The sequence below is a fragment of the Diceros bicornis genome, chromosome 10 (assembly GCF_020826845.1).
Source record: "Diceros bicornis minor isolate mBicDic1 chromosome 10, mDicBic1.mat.cur, whole genome shotgun sequence".
NCBI lineage: Eukaryota > Metazoa > Chordata > Mammalia > Perissodactyla > Rhinocerotidae > Diceros > Diceros bicornis.
The window spans coordinates 42,083,286-42,106,185 of NC_080749.1; the positions used below are offsets into that span (position 1 = coordinate 42,083,286).

General features: G+C 34.5%; 1 protein-coding gene across 16 annotated transcripts in view; it reads right to left on the reverse strand.

The window, feature by feature from the left end:
- Positions 1-22,900, reverse strand: part of BAZ2B (bromodomain adjacent to zinc finger domain 2B) — a 383,461-nt gene that overhangs the window by 108,071 nt on the left and 252,490 nt on the right. For 11 of the 16 annotated variants that reach the window (XM_058549063.1, XM_058549049.1, XM_058549053.1 and 8 more), the window contains 3 exons: positions 7,849-8,037; positions 2,799-2,966; positions 1,666-1,859 (listed from right to left, as the gene is read on the reverse strand). In XM_058549063.1, coding sequence (XP_058405046.1) covers positions 1,666-1,859; positions 2,799-2,966; positions 7,849-8,037 — 551 coding nt within the window. The remainder of the gene's footprint in view (positions 1-1,665; positions 1,860-2,798; positions 2,967-7,848; positions 8,038-22,900) is intronic. The other 5 variants (XM_058549051.1, XM_058549060.1, XM_058549062.1 and 2 more) reach the window with 3 other exon arrangements.

Consider the following 22,900-nt stretch of genomic DNA (forward strand, 5'->3'; position numbering starts at 1 on the left):
CCCATTGATATTACAGCCGAGATAATGGAGAAAGTGATGTGACTTTTGATTCTTTTCCCCCAGAAAACCAAGCCCTGAAAATAGTTTTTATAAAAATGTAGATGAGAAAACACTGCTATGGTTATTATCTTTGTTTCCAAAATGTTTGCAGTTGATGCTAAGGCTTTAAACTCAGGATAAACCAAGACCTTTCACTCAAGAGGAAATTACAAATGGAAGCAGGCCAAATTCACTGATATGGGTGCACCTACTAGAAATTCTGGATATAATGTGTTAGTTCATGTAGCTGGAGGTATCTCAGCTTACTTGGTTGGATAAAAGAAACCTAGGCTTGGTGATGGCCTACATTAAATGAGTTGAAATGTCACAGCTTCCCTGGCATGATGTGGAAGAGGAAATCCAAAGGCTCACAGTGACCCCTGATAACCCTTCTATAACAGACAAGGTCTAGTCAGGAAGCAGAAACCACATTAGCAATTTGAACAGGAAAATTTTATAGAAGAGTTATTAACTAGTAATAGAATAATGAACTACTTAAAGGAATAAAGAGACCTCTAAACAATACTGGAATAGCAGATGTAGGGAACAGCCACTTCCTGTAGGGCTGAGGTAGTGTACTAAAATAAAGATAAACTTGGAAGTGAGCCTCTCTCCTCCAAGGCTGAGCTTTGGACTTTGCCGGAGAGGATGTGGCTATTGCCCACTGGATGGCAGAGAAGCTCATTGAGGCGTTAGGTCAAGGCTGGAACTCAGGAAACATTGCCTGCTGCAGTGCCAGAAAAACTTGCTGGGAAGCTGCTAGCTGGGATGCCTGTAAAATTAGCTAGAAAGTTACCTACTGGCGTCCCAGCAAAACTTGCTAATAAGCTGCCTGTTGGGATGCCAGTGAAACTCACTAGACGGTGTAGACTACAACCAACAGAGAAGCTGCCAGCTGGCGAGGATGCCATCCACTGGCAGCCACGGTATAAGAGCAAAAAGAAAACAGCAGAACCAGGAACAGAAGCCCCTTCCACTTCCAGTGTTTCTGTAGGACCCTCTATTTAAAGGTCTAATACTGTGCCAACTGGCAAAGGAGAAAAGGGTGAATTTAGAGCTGAGAGGCATTGAAGTGATAACCTGCACAGTTGGGGATACAACGAAATAAAGTTGGCCATGAGTTGATAACTGTTGAAACTGAATAATGGGTGCACAGTATTATTATGCTATTCTGTCTACTTTGTATATTTGAAATTTTCCATAATAAAAGGTTTTTTGTTTTTGTTTTCCTAAAGCATGGTCTCTGGAATCAACCTGCCTGATTTTAAATTCTAGCCACTTACTGGCCAACTATTTTGGGGTTCTGTTTCCCCATTTATAATAATAGTACCTACCTCATTGGGGAAGATTGAAATAGATGTTACATGCAAAGCAATGAGAGCAGAGCTGCAATGTATTAAGTTCTCAATAAATCTTAACTATTATTACTATTTGTATTATTTATACTGATGCTGACAATTTTATTTTTTAAGATACCTAATATTAGTACCACACCATAGAAATAAAGATCTGCAAAAATAGGAGTTGATAATTCATAAGAAATTATTCCATAGATTCAGTTGGTTTGACCTTTAGAATGCTTATGCACAGATCTGATATATATTTGTTCTTCAAAGAATAACTTACCTTATCTTTGATTTTGTCAGCTCTAGCATCCAAAGGCTGGTTTTTGTTTTGTTCCTGATTACATTTTCGATTCCCTCCACCTGAGCTTATAGTTTTAGTTTGTCCCACGGAACTTGAAGTAGTAGTGGATGGTACAGATGTGTTGATACCAGATACAGATGATGTACTGTTTCCATTTATTGACCCATTTACACCTTGAAAATAAAAATAAGCATGTTTATACAATAGAATATTATTCAGCCATAAAAAGGAATGAAGTAATAATATATGCTACCATGTGGATGACTCTTGAAAACATTGTACTAAGTGAAAGAAGCCAGACACAAAAGGTTACATATTATATGATTCCATCTATACGAGATATTCACAATAGGTAAATCTATAGAGACAGAGTGCAAGCTAGTAGTTGCCAGGGACTGGGGGAGGGAAGAATAGGGAGAAACTGCTTAACAGGTCTGGGGTTTCCTTTTGGGGTGATGAAAATGTTCTGAAACTAGATAGAGGTGGTGCTTGCACAACATTGTGAATGCATTCAATGCCAGTGAATTGTTCACTTTAAAGTGGTTAATTTTACGTTAATGTGAATTTCACTCAACTAAAAAATGTTTAGAAAGATCATTAAACACAAATATTTCCCCTTTCAGAGCAAACTCCCCAAAACACCTACTCAAGTGAAAAGAAAGATAATAAACCATCTAAAATGCTATTATAATTTGCAAATGATATTCTAACAATAGTTATGAACTTCAGAAATATTAATGATAAAAAAGGAGTATTAGGATATTAGTTTTAATGAATTTAATGCTTAATTACAGAAGAAGTAATATATTACATTGGGTTATATAAAGGAGGTAATGGGATACAGAGGAAAAAGCAGTAGAGTTGGGAGTTAGAAGACCTGGGTTCAAATCCTGACTGTGCCACATTGACAAATAAGTAGTATTTCCTTGAATAACTTATTTAACCTTGGCTGCAAAATGAGAATACTTCCAATCTCAAAGAGTTATTACAAGGATTAAACAAGACAATGTGAAAGTGTCTAGCACAATGCCCTATAAATATTATTAAACTTGAAACTACTGAAAATAGGTATTGGAATGGAGGGTTTGCAGCACTTAAGTTAATATGGATACCTTTGTCAGGACCATTTCGATTACTTTTTCCTGAAGTCCTTGAATGGAATGAAGAAGAATCATGATTCTGGGCTGGAGGAGCAAACAGTGGTGGAATTCCCAGTAATGGCGGAAAGAAGGTTGCCCCTGTACGAGTATGAACATCTGCTGTTCGCCACCATTCTGCACCTCAAAACCAAACACCAAACAAACAAGCAAAAAGACCTGAATTAACTTTCTAGTTAATGTAACAATGCTTTTTATATTTTATTCCTAAAAATAAATTTTAAGTCTCATCTTGGAACAGAATTGCTGAATTACACATAGTTCTGATCATCTTTCTAATTATAATACAGCTGATTAGAAGTTATACACTCATCATTCCTCTCATTTAAGACAGTATCCAAGGATCTTCACTTCACAGGTTCTGAGTTCAAGTTTATAAAAAACAAATGTGGCCCATGGTTTTAAAAATAAAATTAAAAACTTAGAATATTAAAGAACTATTTGACTCTTTGATGACTTATACCATAATTTTTCTAAATTAGTGAAGAAACAAAATACTTAAGACTATACCAATCTATTTTAAAACCTTAGAATTTAAGGTTACCATCTACATCCTATGTTGAGAATTTCCTCAAATTACATGCAATATAAATCTGGCTCTGATAAATCAAGTGGTTTAAATAATAATACAAAGACTACTGTAATCCAGTATACTTTTAGACTAGATTTCTAATATTCGAAATATTAGAAATATTTAGATCTAATACCTAAATATTAGAAATATTATAAATAATATATAAATATAATCTTTCAGATGATATACTGAGTCTCAATTTTAACCTAGATGATATAGCAGAATTTTAAAATTTTTCATACTAGATAGAGCCAGATACTTCACAAAAAAATTCACGGCAATATAACATAAAAATATAATGACTGAAAATTTCAAATGTATTTATGAAAGAAAACATTCTATATTCAAATTAAAACATAAAGAGAACAAAATCTGTAAGCCTTTTTTCTTGGTCTAAGAAATGAAAAGTGTTCAAAGGAGGTTTCCAAAACAAGTAAGTCACATTAAAATATAAAAGATTTATAGAGTTTATCCCCTCAAAGGTAATTAAGAAAGCTTGAATTTTGTTTATAATTTCTCTCATAAATTAAAGATAACAACGATTGGTTTTACCAACCTAAAATGACTAAATGGTATTTGAATATCTAATTTTGATATTCAAACAGTGGCTCTTAGTCAAAATTTCTAGAAAAGGAGAAGCCAAATTTTATAGAATACATTTTTCAAGGAATGGTGAAGATAAAAAGAAGAGATTTGAAAATAATCCAAAGGAAAGTCTTGTATTGCCCCGTCTAAAATCTCAGAAACAATCTTTTCCAACTGACTAACTTGCTAGATTACCAAATCAGTTATTACCTTTCAGGCTAATCTTCTAAGAGATACCGTATATTTTTCATTGATTGTAACAGCCACAAGAAAATTAGAGGGAAAAACTAATATAGTATTGGAAAAATTCAATATTGTTAATGTATTGTATTATATGATCTTTAAAGCTTTTCTAGGAATCTCTCTTCATCAAAAACAGGATGTAAAGTGATGTGCACCTTCATTATATAACGGCAAAATCTGGTTTTAAAAAAAATTGAAATGTCCATGGTAGCTGCCATTCTGAAAGGTCTAAAAAAACAGTATAAGCAGAAAACTGCAAAAGCTATTCTTCTGCTCTGCAGGAAGGCACTGCTAGTGAAATGACACCAATGTATATTCAGCAGTGCCTGAATGATGGGAACTGAACCAAGAATAACCATACAAAAGCATTAATCATTTATCCACCGTTTAGATGAAAGAAGTGTATTCAGATAGGAAGAAAAACTGTGTATTTTGGGCTTATATCAGCACAGTTGGAATCTATTGTTATTTATAGGTTTGAAAACTAGGTTCCACATAGCTGCTAAAAGGGGACTGAGGTTTCCCAAAGATATTTATATTATTGAATACAGAGTCTATAATTAAAGCATTACAGTTGAATATATAGACTTTGTAAACAACCAACAAATCGGGTAAGGTAATCAAAATGTAATAATGCTCAAATATTTCAGATGTAATCACACTCAGGAAAAACATAAAAATGTTCTTTAGAACGTCAATGGTAAATAAGCACACAATAGGGATTAGGAAAAAACAATTGGAAAAATGTGTATAAATAAGGTGACACCAGAAGTAAAAAAACAAGTAAATAAGATTAATCAAATAAAAAGATGAAAATGGTAGAGCTTCTGACTACAAACTTTACAAATGTCTAATATTGCATAGGAAATAATATAATTTTTAAGTGACGAGCTTGTTTATCTTCCAAATTTAAGAAAATAAAAAAATTTAGTCACGCACAAACTAGCTTGTTGATAAAATGAAATACACAAAATAAGAATTACATAAACCAGCACATGATGAATTTCTAAATGTATTCAAAGGAGGTAATAGCATAGTAGCGATATTAATCATAATCAACTGAAAGATTCTAATATTTCAGATGATATATTGAATCTCAATTTGAACCTAGAAGATATAGCAGAATTTTAAAATTTTTCATACTAGATAGAGCCAGATACTTTACAAAAAAATTCATAGCAATATAATATAAAAATATAATGATTGCAAATTGTAAATATTTTAAAAGAAATTACCATGAAGCACTATTTCAATATAAATGAAAATAAATTTACTATACTATTATCCATGAAATAATTTTGCATCTGCTGATTTAATCACATGAAATGCAGAATAATTTAGAAGTGGATAAAATTTTTTAAAAATTCCTCATTTAAAATTCATAGTAGGGGCCAGCCAGGTGGCGCAAGCAGTTAAGTGCACGTGCTCCGCTGCGGTGGCCCAGGGTTCGCTGGTTCGGATCCCGGGTGCACACTGATGCACTGCTTATCAAGCCATGCTGTGGCGGCGTCCCATATAAAGTGGAGGAAGACAGGCATGGATGTTAGCCCAGGGCTAGTCTTCCTCAGCGAAAAAAAAAGAGGAGGATTGGCAGACGTTAGCTCAGGGCCGATCTTCCTCACAAAAAATTTAAAAAATTCCTAGTAATTTCTTCCTTGTGTGTCTTCACTTATTGACTAAGTGATTTCAAAAAATTTGGCATTTTGCTTACCCCTTGGAATAAAGCCAATTACAGAAAATTTAAGTTATTATACCAAATCTACAATTTAAACAAGTTAGTCCTCTAAAACTAGGCATAGCTTCTGTTCATTTGGCAAAAAAGTATGCTTATATTACAAGGTTCTGTCTTGCAATGGTCTGTTTATCCATCTCCTAAGAACTATAAGTAACATAACATGTACTATGTTAGTGTATTCCTCAATGCCTGGCCTAGTGTACAGAACATACTAGATGCTCAAAGAACTTTGTAATATAAATGAATGAGTGAATAGTTTATACAGGCTAGGGAAGTTATTAAATTTTTTTCTATACTGTTTATACTTTCTATAAAGTATCAACATTATTGAAATCCAGGCAAGTAATTCTTTACACTTGTTAACCATCATTCCAGAGCAGAAGGTATTTGATTTTAATAATATTGTAATTACATTGTGGTTTAGAAATGCTGAAAAGCAATACTATAATAAACTATGATAAAACAATTAAAAAAAATTAAGATACCAGGAACTAACTATATTACTATTACCTATTTTGATTTTTATTCAGTAATCTTATGTTTCTGCAAATATCTATTGAATGCTCATCTTGCTAAGCAACCATGCTAGAAACTGACTGAAATAAATTCCTAAGAGTATTTTTAAAATAAATGTTAAGACTTAGTTTAAGACTTTATTTTAACTTTCTAGTCATATTATCTCTCCCCACCATCCCCTCTCTCCCAGATAACTGAATTAAAGGAATAACATGACTCAAGAAATAGTCTTTGAAATATACATTTAACCATCTTTCCATTCTATATATATAGTTCAAACGAGATAGTTGTTTCCTTTTAAAGAAGCACTTGACAATTTATTACCCATTAAAGTGGGCAAGAGAAAATAATAATGATAGTTATCAACTATGTACTAATTATGTGTGCCAAGCACTGCATTCAGCACTGAACACAGCTTATTTCCTGTAACGTTCACAAGAACCCTAAGAGGCCGGTACTATTATTATCCTCATTTTTTCAGATGAGAAAACTGAGGCTGAGAGGTTGGATTACTTGTTCAAGGTCATACAGCTAAAACACGGAAAAGCCAGATTTAAATTCAGGTCTATTTGCCTCTAGATTTATGCTCTAATTTTTAAACTATTTTACATAACACTAAACTATGCATCCCTTACTACAGTTTATTAAAGTAAAATTAATCACGGGAAACACATTAAAGTTTAGACTTTCAAAATAGTATAACAAGACAAATTACAGCATGTTTGCCTGAATTAAGCTTTAATTAGTGTCTTACTGAACTCCTGAATTCTCATAATCTATAGAATTTGGGATAATTCTGGTCTTCCTACCATGTAAGTGGTGTAAATCTACAGTTGTTTTGATCAAATATGGAAAAATATAGAAATTTAAGAGCCAAGTTCATCTTCCTTATAAAGTACAAAGCAGTGAGAACTCAAAATAAAAGAACAGAGATATTCATTACAAGAACTGGACTTTAGTTTTCCATTGTAAGTTAAATAATGTTTTTAAAGGGTCAAATAAAGCTGAGAAAAATTCATCAAGCTCTACATTTAAAATATGTACACTTTTCTGCCAGTTATACTATAACAAAAAGCATGAGAAAAACTTGGCCTAATCATTCATTCTTCTGGCAGATGTCTATTTCTCTAGCTAAACACTTGAATATCTAATTAATTGCATTGCCACCTAGCACACACAGTATGTTTTATTTTTTTGCCCATGATAAATACTACTGAGCCAATTCTTGCACAAGAGTTTTAATATACCAGGCATTAGACTATTCTTTTTGTTCAATTTAATAAACAAATTACTGCCTGAACATTTTCAAGCTTTTCTCCTTTCCCTGAACACTGTTTGTAACAGATGTTTACCTGGAAAAGATGCTAGTTGGGGATGTGCGGCTAAGGCTGTGGGTGTACCAAGTGTCCCCAGACCACCAAATTCTGAATGCCCTGAGCTGGCTGAATGTAGACCAAAGACTGGGTGGCTGACCATTGGGAAGGCACTCGACACTGTGGACAGGTTAAACGGTTGATCCCCAGCTGCTCTGAATAAATGTCCTGGGAGGGAAAAAAACACACTTAAAGTTGTACTATAAAAACAGATGAGATTTATCTGATTTCAGCGTTCATAGTGAAAGTTAAAATTTATAATAATTTCTTATCAAATTTTTATATTACAGTTTTTCTTTTGCATTTTTGCTATTCAAAGCCTAGAGAATAAGATGTTTCTAGAAATATGAAAGCATTCTAAAAATAATTAAATGAATGGTATAGCCTTATTTACTTTGAATTTGAGAAATGATGTTTTTAAGCAAATAATTTTCACTATTATAAAAGTTTGACCTACAGAAGTTAGGCAAACTTTCTGTTAATACATGTACATTAATATAGTATCAAAATAAAAACGTCCTATTAAAACAAGGTTGAAGAACCAATTAAATAAGTCCAGAATGTGTCACCAAGTCATTACTCAAATTATCATGCACTCTAGGCAAAGAGTTCCCAGTTTCCACGTGCCAGAATTGAAGCTATGTTCTCTATCCAATACCTCTTAGGTGAGGAGAGTTGATAACAAAAACGGATTATATTCTAGCCTAACAAAGCAATGAATAAGACAACATAAAGATTTAATGAATAAATTTACTAAGGTATTTCTAAATGCATCCAAGGGTGGTTATCAATATAAAAATCATTTTTTAACTCTGTGGTAGATCACATTCAATCCAAATGTGTGACTTTTCAATCTCCACTTTTACTCTAAAGAAAACCTGGTACTAAATGTCATAACCCCAGGCTGGAGTGTTATACAATCAAAAACATGACTTATTTTTCATACTTTTTAGGGATTTGGCAGAAAATTTGCTAACACTTGGAAATCTTCCTTTTACTTCCAGGAAATAATTAAGTTTCCCTGGCTTGATACTATGAAAACAGAATATCAAACCCCACACTCCAAGCTATCTTAAGAAGTTACTGTGTGAAAGGTATTGTGCTCTGTTAAAATAAGAATAAGGCTTCCTTATATATCAGACCTGACTGTGCATTGCAATTTAATTAGTTTTAACACAATATGTTTGAAGCAAATGAAAAAATACATTAAAAATAAGTATACTTTGTGTTATCATTTAGTTATCAATGAAATCTCTCCTTTTTGCTTTTTTACTCCCTGAAAACCAAGAAGTCATCAGAAAGGTCAGAGTGTACCCTCAGAGACTAATATAAACCCTATATTCTTTACTGAAATAACACTATACTTTTCATTGAAGTAGTAAGATTTAAATAAATTGCATCAAGTATATCTTATATCAGCCCATATAGTAAAAAGTTCTGGTTGAGGGTGGAGGTCCCACTATAACAAAGCAATAACTAGATCTCACAGGGAAGACCCTCAACGTGTCTTTACAAGGGAGGATCACAAAGAAACCGTGAGGGAGGAGGAGAAGTACACAACCATGGGTATCTTTTCTAAGTCAGTCAGTCTGTTTTTGTTCATCAAAGCCTAAACAGAAAATTTGTGAATTTGGTACTTTTGCATTATCAAAGTTCTAGAATGCATTAGCACTGAAGCTGCATCAACACAAAACAGGGCATGCTACCAGAAGAAAGGTAACAACTGTCACTATTTTTAAGACTAGTGATAGGCCACCAGAATGACTGTGTAATTTTTTTTTGGCAAATTCTCAAAAACCCAGATAGTTATTCTAAAAAATGAGCCTGTAACGTTAAGAGTCAGTATTTATCTTTACATTTGATTGCATATAAAATCCCTGGCTCTCACCAATCAGACTTCCTGAATCAGATGTCCTTAATCAAATGTTTTATTTATAAACATACTACTAAATGTTTTATTTATAAACATACTACTAAATGTAGAAGTTACATTTCCTTCTACATCAGTTTTCTTGATGAGCAAGTTAAACTGAACATTCTAGTTTGGGGATTTTAGAATAATTTGTCATTTATATTTTACAAAATAATAATTCTTAAATTATATGTCAACTACATATATGTAGCAGTGATTTAATACAAAAAAATTTGTGAGGTAAAACTCAAAGCTATACAAAATATAAAAATTCAGAACAAATAGAAATTATAAAGGATCAGAAACTGATAGAAATACTTCTATAATAGCTAATGAATTGGTGGTAAGCAGCATTCTTAGATGCATAGTTAAAACACTAATTTTATTATTGTGAAGAAGTAAATAAGCTAAACTTTGGAGTCTCATGAACAGAAAACATGAGCAATACCTAAATGAAGTTGTCACTCTTGCAGCAATAATTAAGAACCGATCACACACAATTTGATAACAAAAAAGTTCTTTTTTTAAATTCTTTAAAAACAGTGATATCTAGAAGGAACTGAGTAGAAAATGTCAACAAAATATGAGCTTTATTCACCATAGATTCAAATGGAAAAAAAAAAAGTATAGTCCTGTACACAGATTTACATCTATGCCTGGCAACATTACAAAGACCTACTTTACTCTATTTTCTTATTCTTTCTTATAAAATTCTTGGTGAAGATAATCGAAGCATAGAAGGCATACACGTGACAATGGAATCTACAGGGCCTCTTCTTTGTTGGTGAGAAAAGACTCACTTTTGTATTTAGTAAAGAAGACTAGGACCACGTTATAAAGATTACAGTGATACCATGCATTATCAAAAATACACATTAGAGAATTTCCCTGCTACATATGGATCAAGTTGTACCGCAGAAGGGAAATAATTTCATAATACATTTCATAATTTTTACTGTATTTTGCCTTTATAGCAAGAATATAGAAGTCAGTGATATAGAAAAGATTATATCTTCCTTATTAAAAGGCTCTGTAACACTATATATAATTTTAGTATTGTCTACCACCTTTTAAAAAACACAGATACCAATTCCATGTAAAAATCTTCCAGAATTATTCTGTTCTTTATTCAACAGTTGCAGCAATTCAGACATTTCATGAACATACCTTTTAAGTATCAAGTACTATGTTGAGTAATTGGCATATAAGGATAAACAAGGCATAATAATCCCTGACCTCGAGGAACTCATGATTGGAACATAATTTAAATAGTGTAAGACTATTTTTTACACCGCAATGTGTAAAACAAGTTAGTTAATATTTCAGTATTAGAAACTTGTACTGTCACATACAGGACACAGTAATAGATCCCAAATACCTAAAACAGTGTCTCGCACATAGTAGATATACGATAAATATCTGTTGAATGAATCAATTCGCTACTCATTAAGAGCAGAAGAGGCACATTCATGTGACTGATTCTGAAGGTGTTCAATCAGAACAGGAAGTTGTCTTGAATCTTCACTTAAACTTGCAAATATGCTTCCTAGTTTCTTTTTGCCTTACTTCACCAACCCATGGTCCTGACATTTTTTTTTTAATTACCACTTGGCCCTTTATTCCTCCTTGATTCCATTTAGGTACATGTTGGATTTGATCACACAAAATGTTACCACCTCCAAGATCTTAAACTCTTAAATTGCACTCTAATGCAATTTCCACATTTCCATTTCCTTATTTCTCAGCATGACCTCTGGTCTCTCCCAATCGTCTACGACTCCCCTTCCCTCTCAATCCTATCATCATCTCTCCTGTGTTAACCTTGGAAGAAAAGTCTTATACCTGTACATCTACTTCCTTCCCACTTCACAGAATCTTTAATATTTATGCCAAGCCCCAAGCCTCTCTTCCATTTTGTCTGTAAAGTTACTCAACTTTTCCTAATCACTAGATCCCATTAATTTTTGCTTCTCATTCTTAACCACCCCTTATAAATCTGGCATTGCTGACTGCCTCCTCCTTATTAAAACCCATGTTCACCCTTAAACTCCAGGTCATGGAATTATCTTGATCCTCTTCTTAAGTATATCTTTCAATAACACTACTGTCTACTCGGGCTGGCACAGTGGGGTAGCGGTTAAGTTGGCTCATTCTGCTTCGGTGGCCCAGGGTTCGCTGGTTTGGATCCTGGGCGCGGACCTACGCACTGCTCATCAAGCCATGCTGAGGTGGTGTCCCACGTAGAGAACTAGAAATATATACAACCATGACATACAATTATCTACTGGGGCTTTGGGGAGAGAAAAGGAAGAAAGGAGGAAGATTGGTACCAGATGTTAGCTCAGGGCCAATCTTCCTCAAAAAAAAAGTTCTCATTACAAGAAAAAAATTTTAAAAAAATACTATTGTCTATTTTATTCGATTTTATTTTCTTTTCTAAATGTAAGCATTCCTAAAGATTTTGTCTAGCTATCTCTTTTTTTCTCTTTATGCTTTTTTCCTCAGTTATTTCATGCGCTTCTACTGTTTTAACTATCACTTCTATGCAAATGAATTCTGAACTAGGATTTTAGCTCCTTGAGAGCAAAAACTGAATCTCATTCATCTCAGTATCCCCAACCCCTGGCATAATCTGAAACACTATAGGTACTTAACAAATGTTTCCCACAGTTATAATTTCGGTCACATTATTTCTTCTACTTCAGACCTCCCATGCTTATATAACATGCTGTTTTACTTCTTTTGCCTTTTATAATCCTATCTATCCTTTCCTAACCATCTCAAAAACATATCTCCCAGAGAGATACGTTTTGGGCCTCCTTTGAACATTCATGATTATTCACAATCTGTCTTTTATCATACCATTAGTAGGGTATAAGGTTATGAAGAAAGAGCCATTTCTTAATCATTTTTACTCTCTACAAAATATTGCATAAAGCAAACTCTTATCAGTTGCAGGGACAACACTTCCTAATACCTATGTGAACAACTCTAAAATGATAGTTTTCAATTCTTTGTTTCTCTCTTCTTTTAAGAGGCTATAACAACCAGGAGTCGTTCTTTAAATGACTGAAAATATATCTCACTTTTTTTTCTGCTCCATTTATAAAAGGCATTCACAATGTTACTAAAAGCTCTTTGGGTAATTAGAAGCTGATTTAATAACATCTCTGTTGTGGCTTTAATCTTCTTATACAGCAGGGGGTGCTGTTTAGATTACACCCTGGGTTCCATTGCCAGGACAATGGCATTAGCCTTCTCCAACTGTCTTGAAATTTCAAGCTACGTTCACAAGGTGATTTTTGATCACAGACTAGTGATGGCTTAGTGAATGCTATAACTACTTTTAAAACAAAGCATATTCTCTATTAATAAAAAAGCAGGATGATATCTTCTTACATGAAACAAAATACAACACAAGTCAAACATGCTCTATTAACCCTACAAAATAAAATTATTTGGGTATTAGAATGCTTCACTTTTGGAGAAGTAACTTTTTTCTATATTAACATACCTAATGTCAGAAGATGTTCCCAAATAAAAACCAAAGATTATGATTAAAAACTCCTAAATTTTGCTCAAAAAAAAGAACATTTGCAAACTGATAAATTATAAAATGAAAACACTTTTAGAAGATCACAATTATTCTTTTTAACAGATGTTAACATTCAAACATAGTTTCAATATTATGAATGCAACTTTAGTTTTTATTTTAACTAACAGGTAACAATGTGCATATTTTGCATAATAAAAATTAATACACATCTGTAATGCCTAAATTCTCAACTTACATTATAATAAACGGAATACGTTTTAGCAGAGCTTTTCAAATTCTACTAGCCTATCTACTTATAAGTGATTAAAAGCAGTTACAGAAAATGCCAGTATCTTAGTAACAAGGCATGGTAACTGTAAGTGTCTTTTTTAATATTAATGAACTTCATGGCACAACACAATAAGGGTTTTTTTCCCCACAAGAACAAAATAGTATAAATACTGTACTAATGCCTCGAACCTAAACTACCAGTGAACAAAATCTCCTATCAATCAGGAAAAGTCCAGATAGCAAATTAAAACAAAATAATTATAAGGAGTAAATCTTTTAAAAAATCAAAGGGACTGCTTACTGTGCTAGAACTCCACATACGCTGCTCTTTGTGTGCTAAAAACATCTTTAATCCTTTATTGCTACACACAGTTGTTGCAACATGTCTTTAAACTCTTGTCTCTAGTTCTTTACATTTGTAAGCATAATTTTACAGCACTGCAAAATCAGCCTCTAATAGACAACCTGCAAAGTATGGCTAATCATCAAAAATGGTAGCACATTCAACTAAAGGTCATATAAGTACTTTAACACTAGTAATAACTGAGTGTGATAATCAAAGTGAAACATCATCAAAATTACTGTAAATCAAGGAAATACTCAAATTACTAGCTCACATATTAAAATTCTTAAATATATTAATGTTTAAATATTCTGAAACTCAAAATGCACAAATTCTATTAACTTGAACTTTGATTAAAGAACAAATCCGACAGAAAAAATTCTATAGGTAATGGTGACAAAACATTTCCCCCCAAATAATCTTCCTTTCATTCCTGTATTCTTATTCCTGTATTCTCAAAGGTTAACTTCCAGCCAGTTAACCTTTACAAACATTTAAAAATATGCATGGTATGGAAAGAAAGTCTTTGTTATTTTTAAGTACTTATTTGAAATTACTTTAGACTCACAAGAGTTGCAAAAATGGTAGAGTCTCAACCTCCTCATATGTCCCATACCTCATATGTTAACATCTCATGTGACAAAAAAACAATTTTCAAAATCAAGAAATTAATCTCCATTAACTAAAATAAAGAATTCATTCAGATCTCATCTTGTTCCACTAATGCCATTTTTTTGTCCCAAGATCCAATCCAGGATCCCACATTACATTTAGTTGCTGTGCCTCCTTAATTTTCTCTAATTTATGACAATTCCTCTGTCTTATCTTTCATGACCTTGATACATTGAAGGGTACTGGTTAGGTATTTTGTAGATCTCACACATGTCTCTCAATGTGGGTTTCTCTGACGCTTTCTCATGACTAGAAGAGGGTATGCGTTATTGGGAAGGGTACCCAATGTTTCCTTCTCAGTGCAACATATCTGGGGTCCATGATGTTCCTATGTGGTACTGGTGATACTAACTTTGACCACTTGGTTAAGTTGGTATCTGCCAAGATTCTATGTAAAGTTACTATTTTCCTTTTAAATAGTCTTTTTATGAAAAACAAGTCATTAAAAGCCTAGGTAACCTTGGGAACAAAAGCTGCCACTATAACATTGAACATGGTGAATAAGCATTCGATTCAGTTTAGCAAATGATGTATCAATGCTCAGGCAAAAGACTTCTTAAAAGAAACGAGCAGTTCCTCTTTTGTAATAAGCATTTTTGTTAGATTAATGAAAAGATTTAGAGTTCATAGATTAAGATGCTAAAAATACACAATATTTTATATATACTTCTATATTCAAATATAGCTGTATTTTATTTCAATAATGAAGTAGAAAAAGATAACTATAAAAAACTCTAATTCTAAAATCCGCTGCCATAACAAAGTGCTACAAACTAGGTAGCTTAGAACAACAGAAATTTATTGTCTCACAGTTCTGGAGGCTAGAAGTCTGAAATCAGGGTGTTGGCAGGGCCATGCTCCCTCTGAAGGCACTAAAGACGGATCTGTTCCATGTTTCTCTCCTAGCTTTTGGTAACCTCAGGCATCCTTCCAATGTCTTCACATGGGCTTCTCTCTGTGCATGTCTCTGTGTCCAAATTTCCCCCTTTTATAAGGATACCAGTCATATTTGTTTAGATCCTACCCTAATAACCTCATTTTAACTTGATTACCTCTGTAAGGACCCTATCTCCAAATAGGTCACATTCTGAAGTACTAGGGGTTAGGACTCTACCATATCTTTTTTGGGGGGAAGACACAATTTAATCCATAACACTGGGTTTATTTTTAAGAGTACTGAATTGATTTGAAGGCAGTACCTTTCTTTAGTAATTTACTGCTAAAATTCTAAATTAAAACTATAAAGTTCTACTCATAAAAGTTAGGTAAAATAATATTCCAAAAATATTTGGGGCCTTCTGATCAAACCCCTCATTAAATAAACCCACTTGGGGTGAAAGAAAGCTAGTGAGTTAAACATTTGAGGCCCTTTATTTATGATTTATAGGTATCTACAATACAGGCAACTCAACTAAAAAGGAAAATACGTTATAATAGTTCATACTATAACATAAATACTCAAAGAAACTGAAATGAAACTTTGGCTTTATCCCCCAAACCCTCAAAAACAGGCCTGATCTCATTCTCTTGATGATTCTCTACAGACTGTAAACTTGAGCCCCGGTTATCTTTTAAATAAAAACCTCTAATTAAATAATAACTTTGAACTTTGAGGGTTTTATGTATTCATTCCTTCTTCAGTAAGGTCAACTGATTTTTTAAGACTCCTTACCCTGTGGATTTTAATGCCCATTCCCGACTAAAATCTGCATAGTCATTTGGTATTATCAGAGCAAAGCATAGCACAGCCCAGAAAACTTATTAGAGTTCATTTATCATCTAATTTTCAAGTCCTGGTCCTGCAAGTTCATTTCTCCTTCCCTTCCTTTCTTCAACGATTGTTACTTGACCATATATTTTGTGCCAGACAGATATGGTCCCTGCCCTTTAAATGTAGAAGAAGAGAAAAAAAAGTAAACACCACCAAATGTAAAATGATAAATTGTGAAGAGTACCATGGAGGAAATTATTAGGTGCAAAAACAGATAATAGTGGAGCAATTATCTAGACATTTGAGGGGAAAGCTTCTTTAATTAATGTCTCAGGACATTTAACCTGAGACAAAGCATGAGAAAGAATCAGCTTCATGAAGATCTTTCAGACAGAGGGAGAGCATATTTGAGATCCTGAGTTGGGAAAGAATGTTTTGTATCTGAAGAAGTGAAAGGTCAGGGAGGTTGCAAGATAATGGGCCAGAGTGAGAACAGTACCAGAAAAAGTTGAAGTAGGCAGAGACTAGATCATGGAGGGTGTATATCAGTTGGATGAAAAGTACAAAACACCCAACTCAAAATGGCTAAGTGAAAAGCTGAATGTATTGACTCACATTATGCAAAAGCTTTTGGAAAAGGCTCACTTTAGATGAAGAAGATTGACTGAAAGTTTACCAGGACTTAATTTCTCTTTCCTCTCTTGGCTCTGCTTCCTCAGATGGGACTTCCTCCCAAGTTTGTGGGACAAAAGGGTATCCTTCCTCACCAGTTCCAATAAAAATCCCAGAATGGAATCTCTTTGTCTTTGATTTGTCTGACTTGCATCATGTGCCCATTCCTTAACCAATCACTATTGTCTGGGAAATAGGATGTTAGGATTCACTAGACTGTTTGGATTCACTAGACTGGATCACATGTCACCCCTGGAATCTTAGGCAAAAATTTTTTAAAAAGAAAGTGATTTGTTTTAGGGGGAACAACGTCAGGTAATGGTGTAGTAGTAGTAAAGTGGTTGCATGAATCATCCACATAAAGTAACTATAAAAACTGGATTTAAAACAACAACAACAAAGTTAAAGATAGTAGAAAGCATCTAAAAGCAGAGAAAAGCCAGGGGAGAGTTTAATCTAGAAAAATGGTAACAAGAAGGGGTTAAGAAGTGTGACTTTGTGGTTTCTGGTCTGATAATGCTGCCTAAACCTCACAGCTATAAATACAGAAAACAGTGGAAGAAAAAACAGCAAGCTTATCAACTTAAGGTGCCAGAGGTCAGAATCCAGGACTGAGAAAACATCAGGAAATTTAAAGGGGAAATCCTGGCAGTGAGCAAACCACAGGAAAAATGAGACCCAAATTCAGAGCTTAAATTATTCAAATGCCAAGCTACAAGAACCCTGGGCGTGAATGGGGAAGGACTCCAGGGGCACCGCAAAATAGCTAGCAGAGAATGTAGAGAAATCTACTCTTGAAAGACAGAGCTACACATAGCAGATCTCTTGAGTTTGATCGATGTCTTAATTGAGCGCATTCCTTCACCATGATTGGCTTAGACAGCAGAAAGCCTGAAGTTTCAGAGTACAGAATCCAAAGCTGGCAGGGCAGCTGGAAATTAGAGGGTAATGTTAGAAGGAAGGAAACCGCAGAGAGAAAGCGACTCATCTCTGCCCTAAGTACTTGGCTGACCCAACAATTTTCACAGGCACAGAGGAGACCCACAGGGGGCCAGTCTAAAAAAGCAACAGCAGGAAGTCAAAAAACAGAGCACAGATTATCATCAGTATGTTTTTGACCACAATGAAACTAAAATAGACATCAATAAAAAAATCTCAATATTAAATTACTGACTTCTAAATAACTCATTGGTCAAAGAATTCACAAAGGAAAACGGAAAATATTTTTTACTAGAATGATAATGAAATGAAAATATATCAAAATTTGTGGGATACCACTATAGCACTACTTAAAAAGGGAAATTTATAGCATTAAATGCATATATAAGAAAAGGAGAAAGGTCTTAAATAAATGGTCTAAGCTTTCCCTTTAAGAAATCAGGCAAAAAGAAGAGGAAATTACACTCAAGGAAAAACAGATGGAAAAAAGGACAGAAATCAATGAAACAGAAAACAGAAATCTGAGAAAAATCAATGAAACCAAAAGCTAGTTTTTATTTTTATTTTTTTAAAACAACTCTTATAATTTTATTTATTTATTTATTTTTTTCCCCCAAAGCCCCAGCAGATAGCTGCATGCCATAGCTGCACATCCTTCCAGCCACTGCATGTGGGACGCGGCCTCAGCATGGCCGGAGAAATGGCGCGTCGGTGCGCGCCCGGGATCCGAACCCGGGCCGCCAGCAGCGGAGCACGCGCACCTAACCACCAAGCCACGGGGCCAGCCCTAAAAGCTAGTTTTTTAAAAAAAAATCAATAAAATTGATAAACCTCTAGTCACAAAGAAAAAAGAGAAAAGGCACAAATTATTAAATATCAACAATGAAAGAGAAGACATCACTACAAATCCCATAGACATTCAAAGGATAAGGTACTATTTGGAACAATGTTGTGCCCATAAATTCAATGACTCAGAAGAAATGGACAAATTCGTGAAAAGACATCAACTACCAAAGCTCACTCAAGAAGAAAAAGATAACCTGAATAGTTTTATATCTATACTTAAAAAGTTGAATTCATGGTTTAATATCTTCCAATGACAATTAAAAGAAAAACAAACCTTCCAAGCCCAGATGACTTCACTGATGGATTCTATCAAACACTTAGGGAATAACAGCAATTCGATACAAACTCTTCCCAAAAAACAAGTTTTCAAGAAGGAGGGAGTGGTCAACTGTGCCAATTCTGCTGAAAGGGTGAGTGGGATGAGGATAGGAAAGTGACATTGGTGGGTTTGAGATATACATGAGAGACAAGGGAAAGGATACGCAGCCAAATACTTTCAGAAGTTTGGCTGTTAAAGCAAGGCAGAAAATAGGGCAATAGCCAGAAGAGTATTTACAGTGAAAGATGGGTGTTGGGTATGTATTGCTTTTTTAGGATAGGAGATACTAAGAGCATGTTTTATACTGATGGATATGATCCAGTAAATAGATAAAAATTAATGATACTGTATAGAAGGAATGAAGTCCTTGAAAAGTCTTTTATAATCTTTAAAGAGGAAACAAGAGATATTTGCTATTGTCTGTGACAGTTAAGAGCCCTATCATTTTGAGTTAAGCATTTATTCTATTTGGTTTAATTTATATTGTTACATAGAACAGTATACCAAAGGATTGTAGTAAGTATATATGAGCTATTAGATGCACTGATGAAATACTATTTTTTTCCAAAGAAAAGAACTGTTGAAATTGGAATAAAGCTCATATATACGTATCAGAAGTTTACTATGATACACAGGTGGAGAGATATGGCAGGGGGGCTATTACCAGATGAGCTCAAATGAGTAGATAATTGGCTCATTTAACATTTGTTCCAACCTCCTTTTAGCATACCTTTCTGTGATGCAGAAGCTGGGCAGCTAAAAACTACATTTACTAGTCTCTCTTGCAGCCAGAATTCTAGATATAATTTAGATTCTGCCAATCAGATATATTTGGAAAGACTTAAAAGCTGAGATAAGCTAGCAGATTGGCAGCACATGAGGTATCCTTTTTGCTGGTGCAGATCTAGCAGGCAGCACAAAATAGCCCCGAAGCCAGTTATGTCAGTGGCTCTTGATCACTGGATTGCAGCTGAAGTGATATGATCCATGGAGCCATCAGTTGGAACAGTGGTGTCCTGATTGAACCAGACGCAGTTTCCTTAAAGAGGCCAATTCAACAGAAATGCTCTGAAATCATTCATGGGGGCTATGGGCCAGCTCCTCAATAATTTTATAAGTACCTAATTCCCTGTATTAAATCTCTTTCTGCTTAAAACAGCGTTAGCGCAGCCAGCCCCGTGGCCTAGTGGTTAAGTTTGGTGCACTCCGCTTTGGCGGCCTGGGTTCAGTTGCCGGGTGCAGACCTACACCAGTCAGCGGCGGCCATGCTGTGGTGGCGACCCACACACAAAATAGAGGAAGACTGGCATAGATGTTAGCTTTGGGTGAATCTTCCTCAAGCAAAAAGAGGAAGATTGGCAACAGATGTTAACTCAGGGCAAATCTTCCTCAGCAAAAAGAAAAAAGCAACAAAAAACTCAGCTTTAGTGGTTTAAGTTATCTCTAGCTGAACTGACTGATACATCAACCAACAACCCTCAATTGGTGATAGTTCCAAAACCAGAAATCCAGTTTAGTCTGTCACAACTGGCCTGATATCTGATAACGATGTACTTTTCAAAATAATACTAAATGACAGGTAACTGATATCTTAAAAAATATATGTATTACCTTGGAGGTAAAGGAGGACTTCCTAAACAAGACAAAAAGCATAACCATAAATAAAAATATTGATAAATCTGACTGCACTAAAATTGAAAGTTCTATTCATTAAAAGACAATGTAGAATAAAAAAGACACACCATAGACTGGGAAAAGACATCTCCCACAAATGGTAACTGAAAAAAGGATCAGCAACCAAAATATAGAAAGAACTCATACATCTATATGAAATAGATACAGAACCCAATAGTTATATGCGCCAAAGCCCTAAGTAATCACTTCAAAAAAGAGGAAATCCAAAAAGCTAAAAATTTATAAAAGGCACCTCAATAAAACACTACTTCATATTCATCATTAACAAAAATCAAAAAGTCTGACAATGACAAGTGTTAGCATGGATGATAAGCATCAGGAATTCTACTACATAGCTGGTGGGAAAATAAATTGGTACTACTGGTAAAGTCGAAGACGTCTTCAGAAATGTGTGCTTATTTGCATTAGGATTCATGTATAATGATGGTCATAACATTGTTTGTAACTGGCAGACATCCACCAACAACAATGTGGATATATACATGAACATATATTCCATTCAAATGCAACATGCCAAAAGATAACTGAGTCTTTTACCCATTAAAACTTATTCCTCCTCCACATTTCTCATTACATCACTCTTCACCCAGTTATCCAAGTCATGTCAGGGCTTCTCTTTCTAAACATCATCTTGCCCAAATTCAGTTATTATATCCCATAAGAATCTATACTCTTAATATCTCTGGAACCTTGTTTCTTTCTGCATCTCCAATAACTCCTTAATTTGGGCCCTCATCATTTCTCACCCAGATAAATATAAGTATCTCCTAAAGGTCTTCTTTGTCTCTAGTCCCATCCCCATTGCAAAATGATGCTCTACGTGATGCTACAGCTATCGTTTTCAAAGTTTTGTGATCATGTAAAACCCTTCCACTTGGATGAAGAATGAACAAAAATAATGGTTACAATTTACTAGGCATCTACTATATGTCAGGCATTATCTCATTTAGCCTTATAATGCTGCAAAATGGGTGTTGTTAAATCTATTTTATAGATGAGGCAACCAAAGCTCAGAAAGGGGTAAGTAATTTATCCAAATCCACATAGCTAATAAGTAGACAAGCCAAAATTCAATTTCAGGGCCTTTCAGTTGCAAAGTCTTTGCTTTTACTCAATACATTATTCTGCCTAAACTCCTAAGCATCGCACACAAAGTTCTAAATGATCTGGTCTTAGCCTACTCTCTAGCTTGACGTCCCGCCCCTCTGTTCTACTTAGCCACAGCAAATACTGCCTATCCATTCTCTCTTTCTTCCTTACTAATAACTTCTCTTTTCTTCAGGACAGCAATATGCTCAGCTAAAAATTATTTTTCCTCGGCTTCCTTGAAGCTGAGATTACCAATCACACAGTTCGGATCAAAGAGATGTAAACTGAAATCTCTAGGTGGGGTTTCTGAGAAAGCTCTTTAAAAGAGGTCAAAGTAAGCTGGCATGCAACTCCCCCCACCCCCTTCTTCCTTCCTGGAAAACAGCGCTGTAGGTGATCAGCCCTCTTACAGCCATGAGATACACACGTGAACGTCAAAGTACCATAGTTCAGAAGACAGAATATAAAATTAGGAGACTAGGCCTATGATGGCATGACTCACCCCAGGACTGCCTATCTATGGGCTGATGTGTTTATTTGCCATTTTTTCCTATTCACAGTAAATCATTGTTGTAACTGACACATAGCCTAAGTTGAGACCTTATTGATCAACTTGTAATTTCCTCAATATACCATGATTTGGCACCCTTCTGTAGAGATAGGTGGCCTGCAATTAAGACACCTATGTAAATTAGTCTCCTTCATTTTTATAAGAAACACAGGCATTCTCCAGTTTTAACTAGAGAAGTTTTAAACAGTTTATCTGTTTTACATATTCAGAATTTTTATAAGCTATGTATGAAGGGTTCTACCTCAAAAATGGATTGAAACCCACTGGTCCCTGGCACAGCTTAACTATCATCGAAATTTCTCAAAGTCCCATCTTTGTATTAGGTCAAATGACCACAAATCTCAAATCCATTCTGTTAAGTTTAATTGTGGAACTATGCTTAAATACTGTTCTCTCAGCTTTCACTCAGAGCCAATATGTGGAACAGTCTGAGTAT